Source organism: Bos indicus, chromosome 11, assembly GCF_029378745.1.
Source record: "Bos indicus isolate NIAB-ARS_2022 breed Sahiwal x Tharparkar chromosome 11, NIAB-ARS_B.indTharparkar_mat_pri_1.0, whole genome shotgun sequence".
Taxonomy (NCBI): domain Eukaryota; kingdom Metazoa; phylum Chordata; class Mammalia; order Artiodactyla; family Bovidae; genus Bos; species Bos indicus.
Window position 1 is genome coordinate 94,000,195 of NC_091770.1, and position 14,585 is coordinate 94,014,779.

General features: G+C 36.1%; 1 protein-coding gene across 6 annotated transcripts in view; it reads right to left on the minus strand.

Annotated features, from left to right (window-relative positions):
* STRBP (spermatid perinuclear RNA binding protein) overlaps positions 1-14,585 on the minus strand; it is a 172,545-nt gene that overhangs the window by 70,109 nt on the left and 87,851 nt on the right. For all 6 annotated transcript variants that reach the window (XR_002181815.2, XM_019970785.2, XM_070798122.1 and 3 more), the window contains 6 exons: positions 13,272-13,416; positions 5,576-5,667; positions 4,969-5,064; positions 3,639-3,750; positions 2,870-2,967; positions 2,563-2,674 (listed from right to left, as the gene is read on the minus strand). Coding sequence is in view for 5 of the 6 variants with exons in the window: in XM_019970785.2 (XP_019826344.1) it covers positions 2,563-2,674; positions 2,870-2,967; positions 3,639-3,750; positions 4,969-5,064; positions 5,576-5,667; positions 13,272-13,416 (655 nt within the window). In the remaining variant the exon portion in view is untranslated. The remainder of the gene's footprint in view (positions 1-2,562; positions 2,675-2,869; positions 2,968-3,638; positions 3,751-4,968; positions 5,065-5,575; positions 5,668-13,271; positions 13,417-14,585) is intronic.

Genomic DNA, 14,585 nt, shown 5'->3' on the forward strand with positions numbered 1-14,585 from the left:
AAGTATAAAGTGACAGAAGATGTTCAACAGTTGTCTAGGAAAATTGGAGAACTCTACAACTTACAAGAGAATTTCCAGCCAACACAAATAGTCTACTTAAGGTTAATGTCTGAAACTTAAAGGGAAAAGAGTTAAGATGTCCAAGTATTTTTTTCTTCAATGATGTCTGACATAGGGAAAGAGTTGGATTTCAACCAGAGCTGCTGGGAAGAGAGGATCAACAAAGAAGGTATATGCTACGGAGTGATCATAATGACAGACCACGTGACTATAAGCAGAGAAGTGACAGAAGTGAGAACATGAGGAAGGTGAAGCACTATCAGAAGTTAACAGAATCAATGATGAGTATCAAGAATTGGAGCAGAAGTACTAGACATTATGACAACTAGAGGCAGTTACAATGTGGGATTTTTGAGAATGAATTAGGGAGAGGGCACAAGTATACATACTGAAGACAAGATCTAGGATATGTCCTCAAAATGCACACCTGAGACGAAGTAGAAAATATTTGTGAGAGAGGATGTCAAGGAATTAAGAAGTCAGAATTCTAAAGAAAAAAATCATCTAAATGCATATTGAAATCACCAAGAATTCTAAGAATAAAGTTTAAAAGCCAGGTGCTAAAAACATGAAAGCATGAAGAATAATGCAGCTCCTGTCTGGAGGCAACAGCCTTGACTCCCTCATCTTACGGCCAAGCCATGCAGCTAGTAGTAACTGATAGGACTCAAATGGAAACACCAACTGTCTGGTTCTATTTTAAGCTAAAAATTGACAGACCAGTAGTTCCCAAACTCTTGAGAACTTTAACTTAAAAGTTAAAAGAAGTCTAAGTCACATAACAATAAACTTTTACTATCCAGTAAAAGACAAAACACAAAACCAGAAGAACTACTACGAATTCAGTGACTAAAATAAAAATTTTCATTATTAACTCTGCTGCTGCTGCTAAGTCACTTCAGTCTTGTCCGACTCTGTGCGACCCCATAGATGGCAGCCCACCGGGCACCCCCATCCCTGGGATTTTCCAGGCAAGAACACTGGAGTGGGTTGCCATTTCCTTCTCCAAGGCATGAAAGTGAAAAGTGAAAGTGAAGTCGCTCAGTCGTATCCGACTCTTAGCGACCTCATGGACTGCAGCCTACCAGGCTCCTCCATCCATGGGATTTTTCTAGGCAAGAGTACTGGAGTGGGGTGCCATTGCCTTCTAGAATCTACAAATATATATGAAATTTCTATTCAGTCATTAAATCTAGAGACATGGTTATGTGAATCTCTTTCAAAAATGCTGCTGAGTGAGCACTCTCTGCAAGAAAATGGCCATCATTCCACAAACATTTATTGAGCATTGGTTTGTAATAGCTCTGTGGTGAGCTCTGGAGGATTCCTTACCCCTGAGGAATTTACAGAAGAAGGCAGTGATGCTCATACTTTTCAGTCTCAGGACCACTGTATCCTCTTAAAAAATTGAGCACCCAAAGAACTTTGTTTTGTGGGTAGTGTCAATCAATAGTTAGCATATTAGAAATTAAAACAAAAATTTTAATACAAAAAATTCATTAGCATCAGAGTGACGATGCCATCACAAGTCATATGCAGCTTCTAGAAAACTGTAAACACATGAAAGAGCAGAAATGGGTGAAAAAAAAAGTTTTAGTACTATTATGAAATAATTTTGATTTGGTAGACTCCCTGAAAAGTGTTTACATACACTGGAATTCTGTTCTTTTAATAAACAGATTGGGCCACTGCACTATTTTTGTCATTCAAAAAATTATTAGAATAGTATCATTCGTGGTAGATGGGATGCCACAGGTAAAAATAACTGGTGTTAAACATCCCACCTTCTAGTATAATAGCAGAGAGAGGGAGGAAAAGAGGGAGGGAGGTTTTTTGTGGCATAATGAGAATAAGAAGATTCATATTTGCGTATCTACTGTTTCCAAGCACTGAGATGGGCATATAATCTGACAATAGCTAATAAAGTGGGAGTAATACCCACAAGGCAAGAGATGAACTAAGTGTTCAAGGCCTAAAGCTAGTGAGCATGGGCACTGTGAGGGGAACCAGGTCATACTGACCCTAAAGCCTGTGCTCTTTCTGCTGAAACTCTGAGTTCACACAGACTAGAACAAATGGAAGACAGTTCTGAATTTTCCAATATATTTTTCTCCTATATTATGCATATGTTTTCTCTTTCTTGGTTACATAACACTTCCAAGCATGACAAGATCATCAAACTGATGAGTGACCCTGACATCTCCCCCTAGCTTGTGACTTTTCTCTTCACTTCAGACCAAGGGTTCTCAGAGTGCCGTCCCTAAGTCTATGCCGTAATGGAATCTGATCAACAATAGCCAAATGAGTTTGTCACTAGAAAGAACAAATGAAAGCAAGTTGATGTCACTGATGAGACAGAAGAAAATGAAGAAAAGCAGTAAACGCTCTTATATATGACTTGGGTTAAAAACTTCAAATGCTCTCAGCTCTAACAAGATAAACATTTCACGACCATCTCCATCACTGCCCACACGCACCCCAATACAAAATATTTATACTCACCTTCTTTATCAGTAACTGACCAGGAATATTTCTGAAAAGGCTTACTAGATGGAAGGGGGTCCATCTCCAGCACTTTATAAATCTGACCAAAGGCTGATAGTCTGAGTGCATGCTAAAGAAAAAAATATTATATTTATTAAAATTTTTCATTCATAAAGCCCTTAGAACATCTAGCTAAAAACACATTCATCAAATGCTATTATTATGATGACAAAAGTCCCCAACAGAAGGCAAGAAAAAAGTTTTTAAATCAATTACATGATATCATTCTTTCTAAGAGACCACAGTCATTGGGCCCATCTCCTACCTGTGCACTGTGGGTAATATCTTCTTTTTGCTGGATGGTCATATAGCTCAGAGCATCTGTTGGATCTCGCTCACAAGGATCATGAAGACCAGGACCCCCTTTGGCAAAGGCAAAAAAAAAAACAAACACAAGTACCATTCAGAACTGAACTTAGAATTCAGTAAACTAACACAAAATAGAGAGAAAGAAAAGAATGGAGAGGAAAAAGAAAAGAAAAGGAAAAAAAAAAAAAACCTAAAAGAACAAGGTTAAAAGTCTGCTGAATTAAATGGAGTAAAATGGACACTTATTTTCAATGTTAGCATTTAAATGTCCTTATTTTACTAGAAGTCATTTGTATATCTAAGGTCAAAATTGGGTCTTAACTCTGAGAATTTAGAAACAGCATGATGAATCACCCCAAATCTTTTAAGGGATTATATATGGAAAAAAGGACCAAATTTAATTTTTCCAAATTAAACACCAGACTGCAAACAGAATGAACATCATACATTTTAACTTCACATAACCATTTTCAAATTCAGAGTTCTGGGTAAAGCAACTTCATAGCAGACACAATATCTTATTAGTACCTTTTATGTTAGTATATATAAAACATAAATTACAATTATTGAAAGAGAGTTTTATGACACTTCTAGTTGCTAAAATTCAAAGCAAAACAACTCCTACACATCATTTTCCTGTGTAGAGGACAAACTTAGCACATAATAGAAAACTATATTTAAATGAAATTGTTGATTCTTCTGCCTCCAGAGTTTGAAACCCTTACCAGGAAGTAGAATTCCAGATGCCAAACACTCCATTACTCGTCTCAAGGCCTCCCCAGCGCCCAAAGGTCTATTACAAGTACCTATAGACTTTTCACATATAAGCTCTAGTGGCTAGAAGATATTAAATTACAAATTAGTACATGCACCAAGTGTTAAAAGGTTTCCAGTTAAATGTGAGCTGACATTTCTATCTACAATGGAGGCCAAAAGGTTAAAGTCCATTTAACATTTAGGGCCCAATTAACTTTTTCCCACTTGATTATCAAGTTTTACCCCAGCCAGAGTGCTTAAATCAACTCTTTTTGAGAGTACATATTCAGAAGACTTTTTGCTACAAAAAGTTTATTTTCAGTTACCCTGAAAGGATTACTAAAGAAACTGCAGTCATCTAACTTAACAAAGATTTAACAAGCCTTCATGTAGGTTAGTAATGGCCAATAAATAATCAGTGTTCAAACCCAGCCCACCTATCTCCCACTTTACCTAGGATGGACTCAAACCATAATAAGACTTCATTCCAGACATCCTGCCCCAAGTAGTACAACTGGAATTAAAAAAGGACCAAATCTCCATATTTAATAAACTAAAAGGTTCATAATGCCAATATCAAAGTAATAATTGTTAAATTAATCTAAAATAACCCTTTATAACTTCACTTGTTTTATAATGTTCTTTACTGGATCAAGCATAATAATTTCCAAATTAATTAAGTTTGGCAACATACATTTTAAACTACGGTTAACTGTACTATTCACCTAACTTTAATTACTAATATGAACTTATTTTTAAATGTCTGTACTCAAAAGAGAAAGGAAAACAAGATATGGGAACCTTATACTGGTATACCAGGTAATTTTTATTTTAAATGGAAGCAGCACTGAAAGAGAAATGTGCCAGTCAAGCATCTTTTCCAGGCAGTAGGTCAATAATAATCAACCATCAGTGGAGAGTAAAAGTGCAGGAAGACACTCACTTTTAACAGGTAAAGAACCTTTTGTCAGAAAAATTATCTCAGTCTCTATAATATGAATATGATGAAGTAAAAGAGACATTTTTCATATATAAGCTCTAGTGGCTAGAAGATATTATATTACTTATTAAATTTACATATTTTACAAATTAATGTAAATTTATAAATATAAATGTATGTATAATACAAATTAAATTCATAAAAAAGAAATCATATAAAAACCTCTATAATTTTTTCCCAGAACAAAAATAGATAAATGCACACCTTAGCTAATTCAGAATACAGTAACATATAATTTCTACAGGATTTCCTCTGACTATAGTTTCATAATTTGCTTTTAATCATATTTAAGTACTTACCCATCCTTTTAATGGTGCCCATGTGGGGACTCTGTTGCACAAATCACGGAGAATGCGGAGGACAATTACACATGACTTTAATCCATTTGCCCTTGCCTAAAACAAACAAAATGATTCCAATATCCCTGTTGAAATCCATTCTTCATTTTCAGGACACTGATCATGGACAGGTTATTTAAAATGAATACTAATTGGTCAATCTTCATAAGTTGTCAAGCAAACCGAAAACTCAAGTTATTAAAAGTAGTAAAATTATGGTTTAGGAAGGCAGAGTTTAAAGTAAAGGAAGTATATTATTAGAATTGGTTTTATAGCCTCATGGCAACTCCATTTTTAGCTTTTCTCACCCATGTTTGCATTTTATAAGCTGTCATTTGAAATTCAGAGTACTAAGTCCAAAAGGATTATATGACAATTAAACATCATTAACTATAGTAGAAGCTATAGTAGGCACTACACCTAAATTAAATCATTTACCCCTACAATAACACTAAGAGGTAGAGCGCACCCCATTTTATATATTACACAGAAACCATTAAGTGACAGGTGTTCCAAATGAAACCTGCAAAAGGTTACAGTAACAATAAGAGAATAACAAAAAGCCAACCTGAAACCATTTGGCATGTCGAAGAGACGCCAAGGCGTTCAGGCATTTCTGCCTGTCCAGTAAGTCCGGAGGATCTTTCATCGCAACTTTTTCTAATGGGAAAATGGAATAAAGAGAGACAGATACAATTTGACCAAGGGATTCCTGTCAAATTACCAAACAATAAAAATAAAAAGAAGAGCAGCATATGAGTATAACTAATAAGACTCCCAGAAGATTTCAGGTTTTGGCTTTGTTTTGGCTTTTAGATTATGTGCACTATCATTACTTGGGTAAATCATCAATAGAGCCATTCTGCGCCCAAGTACAACAGGAGCACAAAGGCATTCGCTCAGTCAGTAAACAAATCAATGATCACTGCTACATACAGTCTGGGATCTTATTAAGCATGTATGTAACATCACAGGGCACAAAATAGGTACATAGCACTTTTCCTTTGACAAGGTACAAAGAGTAGAAATCTGGGACCAACAGCAATAACAACTTTTCTTTATAGAAGAAGGGATTTTAATCACTAATCAGTTCTTAAGGAAAATTAGGGCTTAGGTCATCAATTTGAGATATACTAACAATACACTGAGCATGGCAATTTTATTTTACAACAAAATTAACTCATCCAACAAGATAACCATTAATAGAAACTTTACCCCACTGAGGAGAACTCTTCCAGTGTAACCATGGAGCTCTCTGTTTCTTCTCTAAACCAAAATTATTAAAACTAAAATATGAAATATGGTGAAATACATTTCAAGTTTTGCATACCTTTTTTTCCCCAAAAAGCAGCAAAGAATACTATTGAAGTACAACTATCTGACTTGCCTTAACATTTCAGAGTTGGACTGGATGGCCAGGAGCAGCAAAATTAAGAACTCAAACATGTGATTAGTGACAAATATTCATATTTGAGAAGATGTCACAAGATACTAAATCCATGTTTAGATAGCCAAATTTATTTCCTCTTAGCCGCTAAAAAGTGGGTTTTTAAACTTTTGAAGAATCGCTGCATTAATTTAAATGCATATAACATACCAATGTTTCTTGGAGAAGTCTTTGTCTAATCCAATTAAGTCGTATTTACCTTCCTCTTTTAAGAACTCACAGAGCCCACCAACACTTCCTGGTACAATCAGACAGTCACAATCTCAGCAGTATGTTTATGAGGGCTTTCTTTATTGGCTTCAACATGTCAAGGCTGAAGTGCTACACACTTATTTTCTGACCAGGTGAGCCCTACAGCAGATACTTGCATTGTTTCACATTAATATCTGCCAACAAATTCACAATACAGGGTCTCATTTCATTACCCCTTTTTCCTCATAAAATGGAAAGCCTCAAAAAGAAATGATAATGTGCTTTTATTTATAAACATAAGCAAACACACTATAGGTATTTACTTCATAGGCGACCTAGTTCCTGTCTTTGCGTAATTCTTTTGAATGACACAAAACACAGAAGTAATTCATTTTCGTGTTTACATGTCAAAATGTTTAACTGTGGTCAATACAAGCATCTGTGTAAAGCTCACATACAAAGCAGAACTACTATAAATGAACAGTTAGAATCTCTTAGAAGTTAGACATGACAAAGGTTGACTGACTGCTAAATAATGTAATCTCAAGAAAAGGAATAGACCATGCTTATTTTTTAGGACTTTTAGAGTAAAGCAAACTATGTTTCATTCTGTCATTGGATCAAGTAGGAGTATCAGGAAAGGCTAGAGGGCAGGAGAGCGGCAGGGGGCAAGATCAGTGGAAGAGGGGAGGGGTCAGAGGAAGTCTGGGTAGGAAGAGACAAGGCCAAAGAGCTCCGTTTCAACTTTCTGATGCTGCTGTCTGGTGAACAGCTTGTAATTAACATCTGCTCATCACCACACAGACAGTTTTACAGGGGAACAATGGCAAAAGTGTTTAGATAAATTCTCTTATTCCCAAAGTCAAATTATATTCATTAATTCTTATTTTAAAAAACTAGTGACATCAGCTTGCTACAGACAGTCAACATTTGGAGGCAGTAGATTCTACTAAAAAGAGATGAAAGGAACAGGCAATGAACAGAAGACTTGACTGAATTCCCTTTAACATCATCATCAGCATGACCAGGTTTCTTCATGCTCTGATAGTCAAAAAGTCAAAAGATCCAAAATGTTTCAATATTCATGAGGTGAGAACAGCAGAGTGGATGTAATAATTCATCTCATTTTACCTTCTTCAAAGCTTATTTTAAAACTATATAAATTTATGTGGCACTGTAGTGCTACTTGTAAGCCTTGCTTGCCTATTTCTTTTACATAATTAATAACAGTTTTATATATTTTCATTCATTAAAAAATGTGGCAATCACAGAATTGCTGCTGGAAAAACACCGCACTTCTCAAAGTAGAACCTCGAATTTAACATTTCTGTATAAACTTTAACATAGGTGTTTCAGTTTTGTAGAGAAACAAAGCTTTTCTAGTAAAAAAGGTATCTTGGTGTCTTTAAATCAGAAACAATGGAACTATGAACCATTTCATTTTTTTCCTATAGTGACCAGTATAACAGATTTAAAAAAAAAAAAAAAACATAGGGGATAGTAACAAAAATGCCAAAAGCAAAGAAAAACAGCTTTTAAAAAATTCACTGCTCAATAACCTGGCATCAGAGCACGAAGGTACATAAAACATTCTAAACAATGGAAGCACTGAAAGGAAGTCTATTATGCCTAACTTTTATTTGGTTAGGGGTTAGATCTGTGACCAGAAACACACCGTCCTGCAGGAAATGTTGGTCAGTTTCTCTCCATCCCTTACATGCAAGCTAACTCTGCCTGTTCACAAAAACACTAGCCTGCAGATGGGGCAGGGAAAAGCCAGAACATGATTGTGTTAAATAGAATTTATGTGTCTGGAACCTGAGTTCTTCAAAGATAAAACAATCAAGCTGGGTTATCATGAAGACCTCCCTGACATTTCAAAGTTGGAATGAAGCTGAGCTACTGAGTGCATACTGACAGAATCTCCAAGGTAGCCTGAAGAGATCCGAGCAGTCCTTCTCTCAATTCCTTGAGGCTGTGTGAAGAGCAGACATTATGCTTCAAGTCACTATCCATGAGAAACCTCAGGCTACAATAATATGAACAGGTAAATGTAGCATGAAGGTAAAACAGAGCACTGTTATCCTAGTTTATGACAGAAACATCACTAGATATGACTTTTCTGCAATGCCTCAGTAGGCAGTGGGCCACTGGAAAGATAGTGGCTACAGGTTTACACAGGACAAGGCAAGTCAAGCAGCTGGGGAAGGCAGGAGAATAAAACTGCAGCATTGTTAGAAATCCTCGTTGTGACCTTTGGACTAGGCCTCCACCTAACAGGACTCACACTAGTGAACTTCTGACAAACCGCACTGGAAGTTCACACTGGCAACTAAGGGGCGCTTGGGCAACTTTTTTGTGACACCCTGAGAATCTCCCCTAATATTGAGCACTGCAGTTTATCTCAGTCTAAGTTATCACAAGTGCCTTTGAAGTTTCCCTATCCACTTGGTTTCAAAGTATGGTAAATACAGTAAGCAGATGGATTTATCACCCTCAGCAAATATACTTCTGGTTTAAAATCACAAGCACCAAAAGCAGCTTGGACCATGGGACGCTCAGAAAAACTAAATCAGCTAAGATCTCCTACGATCATCCTATATAGTAACTGGACTTGAGAGTCAGAAGAGATGGGTGAAACATCAGACTTTCTTCATTATAAAACAGGACAACTATCTACCTCATAGCTGCTGCTGCTGCTAAGTCGCTTCAGTAGTGTCCGACTCTGTGCGACCCCATAGACGGCAGCCCACCAGGCTCCCCTGTCCCTGGGATTTTCCAGGCATGAACACTGGAGTGGGTTGTCATTTCCTTCCCCAATGCATGAAAGTGAAAAGTGAAAGTGAAGTCACTCAGTCGTGTCCGACTGTTTGCGACCCCATGGACTGTAGCCTACCAGGCTCCTCTGTCCATGGGATTTCCCAGGCAAAAGTACTGGAATGGGGTGCCATTGCCTTCTTCACCTCATAGCTATTGAGAGTTAAATCATATATGAGAAAGTGCTTATAACACAGTAAGTTATAAAATACCTTAGCAAAGCAAAATCTTTAATATATATATATTACTTGAATTCTGAGATGTCCATTGTTAATGCTTCTTACACACCAAACAGTTCTATTTGATCAGATAATATGCTAGCTACAAAAATTAATTTAACAGGTTTTAATTGCCTTCTAAGTATTAGGTACCACTCAAGGTGCTATGGATAAAGGACATGGGTAGGGAAAAAGACATCTGTCTCAATGAACCATAAACTTTACATTAATAGTAAGTCAGCTCATTACTAGCACTGCAGCAAATACAGTATACTGATTTCAGTACTACACATCAATGGGTATTTAACAGTTTAACTCTGTTTATGTTTACTACTTCAAACCTATTATTACACATTATTCTCACTGTAAATTCAAGGCACTTTGAGTAGATGAGTTTGTGCTGTGACTTTTTGTTTACTAAACTAACTACCACTGTTTACTAATCAATCACTTTGTGCTGGGTATTATACAGGTCATATTATTACATAAATTCTCTCAAACAACTTCTAAAGTATTCATTACCCACATTTTGAAGTGAAGACATATGTCCAAGGCACACAGTAACAGTTAATGGAGTTAAGGGTCAAACACTTGGCTGCCACCAAGGTCTGTGTTCTTTTTGCTATGCCTTCTTTAGCAGGAAGCATGTAGTAATGCATGTATGTGCATGTTAGGTCACTTCAGTGTGTGTGATTCTTCGGGACTCCAAGGACTGTAGCCTGCCAAAGTCCTCTGTCCACGGGATTCTCTAGGCAAGAATACTGAGTAGGTTGCCATGCCCTCCTCCAGAGGATGTTCCCGACCCAGGGATCTAACTCACGTCTCTTATGTGTCTCCTGCATTGGCAGGAGGTTCTTTACCATTAGCGCCACCTGAGAAGCCCCATATAGTTATAGGGAATGGTTATTCTACAGGGCCTTCAAGTAAAGGGTTAGAATATAGAAAGAAGGCTGACAGCACAGGAGGACTCTTACCTGTGAAACAGTAAATAATACCAAAGAAATTCACTATAGTCTGGCCACTGAAAATCCAAACAGCAATAGGAAATGAGTAATTAGCTAGAGCCACTTCTGTAGAAACACACTGAGAAGAAAAGTGTGGTGCTCTCACCAGATTCAGTCCTCCAGTTCTGCCTGCTCTCAGACATTTTTCCTTTTTGATTTTACCCAAATATGTCCCAAGGAAAGGGAAACACATGAGGTATATACTGTGAACAGCCGGTTTGTTCTGTGGGAGAAGAGAAGTTGATATTCTGCAGGAAAATCTCTCCCCAAAAAGTATTTACAACGCGAATTTTTTTAAACTTTGAGAAAGAAAATGAGTGCATATTTTTTTAAAGAGATTTCTCTCAAACTTAGAAATTCCTGGAACCCAAATGAATCTGTACTTTGACCCCATGCAGCTGAAAAGAACTGCATCAAGGCAAGAGGAGTTATCTGGTGGGATGAAAGAAATCCTATAGAACTGTACAGCTCAGGTCTTAAACACTTACACTGGATCCTCAGTTACCCAATAACACACAAAACTGCTAGCACAGATCTAAAAATTTCGACAAAGTCTAAATTAGACAAAACGAGCAAATTATGAGAGATAACAGGTGAGTGGGCAGGGCTGTAAGGTTAAGGAAAACAGCAAAGCAAATCTTGCTGCCATTCAAAAGGAGAGGAAGTAACGTGTAAAAAATTAGATTCAAGCTGATTCTTTCATCTTATCTGATCCCACGCAATTATGTTAACATCAGCTGATGAGATTGAGCTTATAAAGAGGTCTTGCAATCCTTTAATAACCTGAACACCTTGAACAGACTATGACTCCCCTACTCCACTGCAAATTCCATTCTGCAATAACTAGTCTTCTAGTAAGGGTATAACATACTAAGATCTGTTTTCAGGTCCTCTGAACCTAGTAATAAAGGCAACAGACTAAGCTTAGAGTTATCACTGAAACCATAAAATCCCATGTAAGTGCACAAAACCATGGAGGGAAAGAAGCCTGTTGTTCTCAATGCTTTCAAAGTAATGGGAGAGATGTCTCCAGCTGCAAGCAAACATTATTTAGTCTTTGGCAACTTCAAATCTAGACAAATTTAGCCTCTGGCAACTTCAGTCATCTTCTCATCTCTCTATACTCAAATAATTTTTAATAATATCTATAACTATACTTAGAAATGGTTAGTTTTACACTAGAGGGTCAAATAGAACACAGCTTACCAGAATTAACAGAATTATCTTGATACTTCAGAAATCATTTTATAGTTCTACAGTTAATGGTGAACTGTAATGCTGTTAAAGAAATTAAGCCATTTAAGATTGGTTCTTCAGAGGTGTTAGAGATACTATATACAGCCCAAAAGAAAAAGTACAGGGATAAACCCAATTACAGAGTGGATGTACTTTAATTTTAAACTATGATTCATAAATGCACCTAGTTTCTATCTGTTGGGTATGGTATAGCTGGTTTTAGTACCCAAAGGACTTCTTTAAAAAGGAAGTCTATCACTTTTACTTTAAGAAATCCTATGAGTCATGCCTTCAAAACTTGAAATTCTAACATCTCTGATAAAATGTGTCTTTTTCTTCCTTTATCGTCAACTTGAAATAAATTAAGAAACTGACCAATACTTCTTGCTGCACTGGTATTTCAGGTAGGGGAGTAAACAATGGAACTTGCTGAATATCTAGTGATGAAAAACAGCAACAGGGAGTCCTTGATGGCCCAGTTAGGCCACACTGCCTCTAAACTGTCATAACAGAGAGGCCAGTTGGTCAAAGGTCTGACACAGGAGAAATAGCACACGGCAAGTTTCTAGAGACAGGACTAAGAGGCAGAAACAAGCTGATGTGAAAGGATAAAAATATTTAAAAAGAAATCCAGCTCCAAAAGTACTTCTTAAAACGGAATAGATTTCTCACTCCACTTTTATTTGACGGCATTGCTATGCAGAAATTCTTTTTAACTTCAGAAGAAAGTCAGATTAAAATTCCCACATATATAAAATCCTAAATGTTAAAAGGATCACACACCTCCTAGAAAAAAATTTTTACTAAAGATTATTTTAAAAAAAAATAAAAAGCCCCCTAATTTATCTCTCTTACATTACAAAACACTTAGGCAATTAAAGCATAATTCTTAAAAAGTTACGGAGTTACTACATGTAAAATTGAAAACAGTACTGTTTTGAACCACATTTAACCCTAAAATCAGACCTAATAACCAAGCTACCCAGAACAGGTTAGCTGATACCAATAGCAATGCAAAACTAGACAAAGTAAAACAGAACACCGAAACAGTATAAAAATTAAAGTGGATTTAAAACCAACATAAGCACAGGTTTTTCTGAATTAACATATTTTAGGTTGAATATAAACATTTTGAATATAAACATTTTTGCAAAATACAGAGATCGTATAGGAATAAATCTGCTTAAAATACTCTGGCAAAAAACAAAAGACAGATTATTTCTTAAATCCACTGAACATAATTAGTGCAGCATTTAAGAGAGGTCTTATGTGAACAAAACAAATATGTATTTATATATACACATCTATGTCTCTCTATATATACATATACATATATATACACATGTGTACCTCCGTCCTTCTTCTCCAATTCGTCTCTAATTAGAGGGGAAGTAAGTATCACCTTCAAAGTTAGCGTGGGTTCTTTTGTATTCCGAATTATAATAGATGCCTCATCTACACATTGTTCCACTTGATATTTCTCTTCTGTGAGTTTCTGAAAGTCACCAAGATTTCAAATACAGCCAATTAATTAAAATTTCAAAAAATGAATGATTCCCCCCTTAGTCTTGGTTTTCAAAAGTTATTAACGATTAGTTTTTACTGTTCTGAAAGAGTAATCTTTAGTTCTTTAGGGTGGAAGTAACATTTCTCTCTCCCAACTTACCGGCGAATCCTCTTTCTCCATCCCTCAAAAAGCAACCTCAAGGTCAATCATCTATTCAATTATCAAACAACATTTAAAATCATTCTTTCTAATATTTGAAAGTGAAAGTTACCAAAAGCATCATTATACAACAAAAGGTAAATTATTGTTCTTGAAATTATTACAAAGGACTTATATAGAATAGTAAGTTGCTGGGAATGCTCTCTAAACCAATATCTTTTTTGATAGGACAACCTAAACAGGAACTCCTACTTGCTAATAAAGATTTATAAATATAAGATTATCTAATCTTTTATGTAAGATTATGTAGATTTTTAAAGAAAATCAAGTAAGAATAAATGCAAATGGATCTCTGCACAATCACTCATCAGTAGAAAGGTTAATACAAACAAGTAACTAACTTCCCGTCTCTAACAAGAGGTGTCAGAAATCACTCCAGTGAGACCTTCTCTGGGACAAGTCATCTGACATCCACACGGAAATGTTCACTGCTTCTTTTAACAATTATACAAAAAATTATCACCAACTAGGATTGCTTTTAAGTATACATTTAATGTATTGCTATACATTAAATATATATAGTTTAGTTACACAGGGCCTTTCTTGGTGGTAAAATTTAATATATATTACCTAATATAAATAGTTGAACAGAAACACTACTGGGTCTCTCTACTCATCAACTGTGCATTAAGGGAACTCAAAGTCATTTATATAAGAACAGCATTTTACCATTAAACATCCAAAAAAAGACAGAAAACTGAAAATTCATTACCCTAATTTTGAACAGAGGAAACCAAGAAAGGGAAAGGCCACATAGTGGCTGGAAAAGCCAGAACTAGAGTACAGAGAAAAAAGCAGGAAACTGCTCACATTCACTGTGCATAAGAGCAGTAAAGATGTCTCAGAGAAAAAGCACAGTCAATTTTTCAACTGTACATGCAGATCACTCTTTAAGACACATCCAGAGTAATGAAATATGATATGAGTATTGGGCTAGA